Source organism: Pinus tabuliformis, chromosome 2_1 (assembly GCF_031772625.1).
Source record: "Pinus tabuliformis cultivar Carrire ecotype Pingquan chromosome 2_1, CPIR1, whole genome shotgun sequence".
Lineage (NCBI taxonomy): Eukaryota > Viridiplantae > Streptophyta > Pinopsida > Pinales > Pinaceae > Pinus > Pinus tabuliformis.
Genome location: NC_142299.1, coordinates 125695588 through 125703486, shown reverse-complemented (window position 1 = coordinate 125703486; position 7899 = coordinate 125695588). Strand labels below are relative to the sequence as shown.

At 31.8% G+C, this 7899-nt stretch overlaps 1 protein-coding gene across 1 annotated transcript; it reads left to right on the top strand.

Moving 5' to 3' along the window:
* Window positions 1–1851: 1851 nt before the first annotated feature.
* Window positions 1852–5139, top strand: LOC149199091 (uncharacterized). Its single transcript, XM_089402291.1, has 2 exons — window positions 1852–2971; window positions 4401–5139. The coding sequence occupies exons 1-2, from the start codon at window positions 2804–2806 to the stop codon at window positions 4821–4823; spliced, it is 591 nt and encodes a 196-aa protein (XP_089258417.1). The 5' UTR covers window positions 1852–2803; the 3' UTR covers window positions 4824–5139.
* Window positions 5140–7899: the final 2760 nt, after the last annotated feature.

Here is a 7899-nt window from a genome sequence, read left to right as displayed (position 1 = left end):
AACAAATCTTATAGAATGAATGTTTAAATCATGTTTTTGAAGGTGGAAATGGATTCAGCACCATCAAAAACTTCTGAGGCCCCCGAAATCAATTTTCATAATTTTCAGCACAAAAAGCAGTCTGGTTAGACTACAACTTACGAAATTTGGAAGAACAATTTCCAGACTACAACTTATGAAATTTGGGAGAACAATTTACCACTTCTGAATCAAATTATTTTGTTTTTTTATTAATTTTGAAAAATAAATTAATTAATCATCTTAAAATAAAGTAATCTGTGTACTTTTAGTATCACTATAATATCAAAGGTATATTTAACAACTCACAAACTATATATACTAATTATTTATAACTCTACCATAATGGAAATAAATTATGATTTTTTTTTTTTAATAACAATGCAATTTGAATTAATGGCAGTAGTACCAACACTTGCACGGCCAAGGATTCAAAGTTTATGATAAACTTTGAGAACTCTAGTTAACTGCTTCCCAACAAAACTGTTCATATGAAAAAACCTTGGAGCGGACTCGAAGGGTGTAGTAGTTTGAGTTAATGGCACTAACAGTAGCATTTGCTTCTCGCAGTGGCAGTTGGTTGGATTAATACAAAATAGTTGAGAGCAGAATCCCGGAAATTTCTTTGACAAAATGGAATAAATGAGCCAGCGAAGTTTCTACATCGAAATTAATAAATGATAAGAAGGGACCCAGTTAGAATGACGGGCATAGGATCCATCACCATACATGCCATGCCTCTAAGCTGCTCAGATGCCGGGCGTTGTTGCTGTGGGTAATCGAGAGAGAGGGAGAATTGCGCTGAATGTGAAGTGATGGATGACTAATAGCAATAAATGATAATGGGCGTTGTCTAACGCGGTCACTATTTCGCTCAGACAACTAATATTTTTGTTGAAATTAGGAAATTTGGTGGTGGGAGTTGTTTAAATGGATTCAGAATTACTAAAAATCTCATAATTTTATATTGAAATTTGACTACTGTAATCTTAAGTGTAAATGGAAATTTGAGTACTGTAACTCAGTTGTAATTGAAATTTGATAACTGTAACCGAGTTCTAACACTGCAGTAGTGTTTGAATAATTTTTTTAATGGAAGAAATGGATTTAGAACCATCAATAAACCTATAAAAACCCAATACTGAAGCTTTGCAGCCATAACACAAATTTTCAAGAAATTTCCCAAAAACCCAATACTAAAGCTGGGCAGCAATAACACAAATTTTCAAAAAATTTCCCAAATTATTTGATCAATTATACGGAAATTTTTATTATTTTCTAGAAAAAATTGTATCCTGTTTAGAGTACGGCTAATGGAATCAGCATTCATGGAGAGAGCATTGACGATCCAATTACAATGGAGTCGGTGGTGCATAAATTCAGCTGGTCAGGCAGTGCAATCAGTATGAATAAGAACGATAGGAGCTGCGTATCAATAAATTCTGTATTCGATGCGATGGCGGTCTATTCATTGATTGGAATTAGTTGGAAGTGGTGATTGATTGATTAATTCATTTAATTTTGCAGAGGGGGTGGTAGAATTATGAATTGGTGTGGCAGCTCCCAATGGGTCAGCCATGCCATGAATGCAATGACGCAGAGACCATTTAATAAAATTTAAGGATACGGATACATATATTTTTCTCCTAAATGCGCCCATTGCATCTACCGTCCCTCGCCATTTACAGTAAATTCCAGCAAGGGATTAAAGAAATAGTTGGAGGCCCGTGATAAATATGGGACACGAATAGTATCATGCATTGAAGGATATATATAATGTGTATATCAGATGTAGGACTAGGCATTCATTAAACTTCTTTATGGAGGCCAAGCACGTTGCGTTCGGTGCCAAAGATCGCTCAAGGGAGCCGGTGGAATGAGTGAATGCTTCATGTTCAACTCACGCCACGTTATTTCTTGGGCTTTAAAGTCTCCAACAATCTCCCAATCAGAGAAGCTCGCCATTGCATTTTCTATTTAATACTCTCCCGCCATTTTCTCCAACTAATCCAAATCCCTACAAACCCACACAGAAAATCGGTCTGTATTTTCCAATTTCCTATATAAAAATATCCCTCGTCTTCAGGATTTGTCATTTCTCCATCATTTAAGAGGCATCAATGAAGTCTCAGAGTACGAATATCTTTGCTCGGATTGTTAACAGGAGATGGAGGTCCTCTTGCCAAAGCCTTGAAGAGCCATGCCAAGAAGATTTATGGGCTTCTTCATCTGCCAAATACTGCTCATTCGTAGAATACACACTATAGATTCTGTAACTCCAAATTTGAACCGTTTCTTTCTTGTAATTAGATTCTCTTTAATGGCAGCTGCAGAGCTTGGCCTCAGCATTTGAATATCCCTTTGAACTCTGAGCTTGTTGGTTCGTTCATTAATTTATTCGCGCATTTATCCATCATAGATTGTTCATAATATTTTATATAAGATACGGCATATTCTTATTACTGCAGCTACCTACAAACTCTGTTCCAAGCCTTTGTTGATTCAATTACAAGCACCAAACCAATTTGTTGAATGGAATAGGCAATTCAATTCAAGGGGTGCAATTACTAGAGCGATTCATTGAGAGATTAATGTGATGTCAATTGGGTTATTACAGCAGATGCAAAAACAACAGTAGCTAGTTAGAAGCAGCAACAGCAGCTGCTAGTTTGAATGTTGGACTTACAGCTGTCTCAATAACATCCTCGGTATCTCCGCTCCGGTAAAAGTGGGGAAGCGGGAGAGCTATGATATATGTATAAATAGTGGTGCCTATGCAGGAAAAATGTTCAAGGCTTCAGTGGACGCTTGCAACAAAAAGAGAAAAATGGATTCTGAATGGCTTGACAGCTGCAAGGGTGGGCAGAAGACGAGCTGTAATCCAAGTATTGGCGTTGAGCTTCATATGACATCACCACTTCCTCCTGAATGGGAACAATGTTTGGATCTTCAGGCAGGTTTTGTTATTACATTCTTCACTACCATGTACCCATGATTTTTCTTTATTTCTATCGTTAATATTTTAAAGCTTAATGATAATAGGAGTGGTTGATTAATTGAGGATGAGTATGCCCTTTTTGTTTTTCATAATTTTTTCCTTCCTTGTGTTAAGCAGGTTTTGTTACTCTGTAAGTATATTATTATTTGAATAGATGAATGTGAAGCAATCATTCTGTAAAACAGGTCATCCTATTCTGGAATCATATCATTTGAATAAATGAATGTATGTTATTGTAATAAATAAATGTAAAACAATTGTGGTTTGATATTATGTTTATGGTATCTAGAATTGTTTTCTTTCTTTCTTTTTTTCTGGTTTGTGTGACATATAATGCTACTGAGTATGGAAAAATAAGATTTTAATATAATATTTTTGGATATCTTTAAATGACTTTTAAATTTTTTATTTTTATTTGTGTAAGACATGTAGGTGAGATCTCAATATACTCACACATAACATGGCTTCCAATACTGGGAAATATATACTCACCCATAACATGGCTTTCAATACTGGAAACCTGTTATGTGGATAGATGTGTGAGAAACAATCATTTATGTAAATTTGTTGATGTGTCTGGATGTTTTTGCCAAATAATTTATCTATCTTCAGGGATACAAAGTCTAGATGGGTCAAATACATGAGTGTGATTATTGCAAATCGATTCCAAACACCAAAACTCTAGAGGTAGAAGTTGGTGATGGGACTTGTTTTAATATTGCTTTACACAGTGTTCCCCTGCAAATCGATTCGAAACACCAAAACTCAAAACTCTAGAGGACTGAGTTGGTGACGAGACTTGCTTTCATATTGCTTTATACAGTATTCCTGAAAAAATCAAAATAGCAAATGTGAAAATCTACACACTAAAACAATAATCTAATATTTTCTCAAATGGCTTTGGCCAATATCAACTTTATGGCATCTTAGATAATCAATTTTTTCATGGTTGATGAAATCTTATGTTTATCTAACCATATTTTAATATATACAACCACATAATTTCCCCTATTAATATATGCCCTATGGAGATGAATACCTTGAATACTGTGTAAAGCAATATGTGTATCTTTTTCAGAGTATTACGAGGTTTCCTCTCTAGAATCCATGGATATGAATATATAGATATGGGTATTAAATTAGTTCTGCCTGCTTCAATGATTAGGAATTTGATACAGAGAACTTTCAGGATTTGGTATATTGTTGTTATGGTGTTTAAGTAAGGATTTGATATATTGCTAATGTGGTGTTTAATATATATTTTCAGGAATATGATACATGGAATTTCATGAGGGATTTAATATATTGCCCAGCATGGTGTTTTATGTGGCTTTTCATTGTTGGTGGAGATTCTAACTAAAGGTCGTTTTATGGGCTTTTGCAGTCTGGTAGAATATATTATTCCAACCGTAGCACTCAGAAGAAGACCTGGCAGGATCCCAGAGGAGGGGAAGGCAATATGTGCGAGTTATCCAAAAGCCTGCGGTTGGATTTGGAGTTGAACCTTCCATTCAAAACCGAACCAGATTGCGAATCCCCAACATCTGATTGTTCCTCCTCTTTTCTGGAAGAAAATTCCAACAGAAGATCTGAAATGATTGCAGTAGCCTGTGCTCAGTGCCATATGTTTGTGATGCTCTCTAAGGCCTGCCCATTGTGCCCTAATTGCAAATATGTGCACCCCACTGATCGATTCTCATTTTCATCAAACGACAAGAAAGGGGATGCCCCTGCTAGGCAGACTCTGCGTCTGCTTGATTATGGCATAGAGCCCAAGAGTAATAAGCCCAGAAAAGATGATGAATAGACTTAAGGGCACAGGATTTGAACTACCCTTTTGTAATTTCAGGCGCTTTTTGTCGATGAAGGTTTCAGTTTCTGAAGAATTTTTACGAAAAAATATATACCAGTATATACCATTAGTGTCTGTAGATGGTAGATACTGCCATCGGTATGTACCCAAAATAGCTTTGAGTAATCTTTTGTAACAAGTTTTTGGCCAGTACTTCATTTTTGCGTCTGGCATTTTGCTTGTACAAAATATTGCCAGGTTAAGCTTCTATCTGCTGCTGCGGCCTCAATACACGGGAGTATATGTGAATGTTATTATATTTATTTTCTTATTTGGTTTTCAATATCTGTTTGTTTAAATTTATTACATTGGAAACAATACATGATATAAGCTGCATGGAGACTTCTGTGGATTTTGCAGAAAATTTTCCACATATAACTAATTATGCAACCTATATAGCTATTCTTAACTCAATGTAAACCATGCGTTTATCAGTTGAACAAAATCTGACAAAATCAATAAAGATTTTTATATTTATTTTAAATTCTGATATTTGTTTGGTCTATTGACACGCTCTGTTGTGTTATCGACATTTCGTAATTATGTCAAAATTTAATTACCTGGCGTATTGACACGCTCTGTTGTGTTATCGACATTTCGTAATTATGTCAAAATTTAATTACCTGGCGCATACAATGTATCTGGCCGTTTCTTAGTTGAGACAAAGCTTACCGCTCTTATCCAATGCAACTTTGGTTAGTTATTGTACATTGCATTTGGAAGTTTCTAAGATAACATAAAGCCCAGTTGGATTTATGCTAGGGGTTTCGGAGTTTTAGGTTTTTTTTTTTTTTTAATAATTTTAATGGAGGATCAATTTTCCTTCAATTTTTTTGTTTTTTTTAAATAGATTTGGCAAAAACCATTTAATATAACAGTATGTATTTTAATTTTTTTAAGTAGAAATGAAATAATTATCTAAATTTATTTATTAATTTATATTAAAAATATTTATTTTTTGTTATTGGATGTTAAAATGGTAATTTTATAATTGAAATTATTTTGGGTATTAGTGGTTATTGGATATTAGAATCATCGTTTGTTAAGCAGAGTTAGAGTTATTTTCGGTATTATTTGTTATTAGTTATAAGAATGGTGGTTTGTTAATTGGAGTTATTTTAGGTATTATTTGTTATTGGTTATTAAAATGGTGGTTTGTTAATTGGAGTTATTTTGGGTATTATTTGTTATTGGTTATTAGAATGGTGATTTGTTAATTGGAGTTATTTTGGGTTGTTGGTTTGAATGTTTATTATTTTTCCTATTCAGGTTCAAATTCTGGTTAGTAACATGATGAGCTATAGTTTATAATGTTTTGATAAATATTGCTAAAAATATTATTATTATTTTATAAGAGATAGATTAGTAAAAAACAATTTAATATAATATTATGTATTTTTGAAGTTTTAGTAGGAATGAAATAATTATCTTCACTCATTTATTAATTTGCATTGAGGATATTTATTATTAGTTATTGGATATTAGAATGGTAGTTTGTTTTGGGTATTCGTTATTGGATATTAGAATGGTGGTTTGTTAATTGGAGTTATTTTTGGTATTATTTGCTATTGGTTATATTAGAATAGTGGCTTGTTAATTGGAGTTATTTTGGGTGGTTGGATTGAATGTTTATTATTTTTCTTCAAATTCTTGTTAGTGATATGATGACCTATAATGTTTTGATAAATATTGTTAAAAGCAATTATTATTATTTTATAAGAGATAGATTAGTCAAACACAATTTAATATAACGTTATGTATTTTTGAAGTTTTAGTAGGAATGAAATAATTATCTTCAGTCGTTTATTATTTTGTATTGAGGATATTTATTATTTGTTATTGGATATTAGAATGGTAGTTTGTTAATTCAAGTTATTTTGGGTATTAGTTGTTATTGGATATTAGAATGGTGGTGGATATTGAATGTTTAGTATTTTTCCTATTCGTTCAAAGTCATGTTAGTGACATGATAAGCTATAATGTTTTGATAAATATTGTTAATTTTTTTTATTAGAACAAAGGTTGATTCATAATTATCATTTAAGGAAAATATCAAATCACCTCAAATTACTTGATAGTAGTATATAATAGAGTAGATTTTGGTTTTTGACAAGTACATTTGAGTCATTACCCTGTTTTTTAAGTTCAAATAAGGTCTTATAATATATTGTAATGGCCCGTGCTGCTAAATATTATTGTGAAAATAAAAATTAGATCAAAATGGAGGTTGTATGGAAAATCAAGCCACCACTTTAAATTATTTAGTAGTAATATGTAATGGAATAGATTTTGATTTTTGTCAAATGTCTCTAATTTATTAATCTGTTTTTCAAAGTCCAAATAAGGTTTTATACTAATGACCAAAAGATACTTTCAAGATTCAATCCCATACATGAAATTATGGACTTGTAAAAAATAAATTAAAATAAATATATATTACATTCTCTAGTGTTTATAAATACAATGAATGGAATTTATCAATCAATCTTTCAATTGTGATTTTTGGAGATTTAAATCTATATTTTATTCTTAAATGATTCTTATCAATTATTATATTGTAAATTTAAAAATTTTATATCAAAAATATTTTTAAATATAAAAAACATTTACATCTTATTTTATTCAATGAAAAGGCAAAACTAATCCCCACTCCTTTTTTAAAAATCCTTAAATTTTTAATCAAACTATAATTAAAAACTATTATCATTTAAAAATATAAATAAATAATATACTATTTATTTTTCCTAATTAAATCATAATTAGAAAAACCATAACCAATTCTAATTTGACAAAATCCACACACCCTACCCCACCTTATACAAACATTCTATACACCCTACCCCACCTTATATAAACATTCTATACGACCATTCAATTTGTAAAAGATATTTGACAAAGTCCACAACCCTACCATACATGTATATAAACATTCCATACAACCATTCAATTTGTAGAAGATGAATTCATCTTACATGGTTTAATATACAAACATTCTATACACCCTACCCCACCTTATATAAACATTCTATAC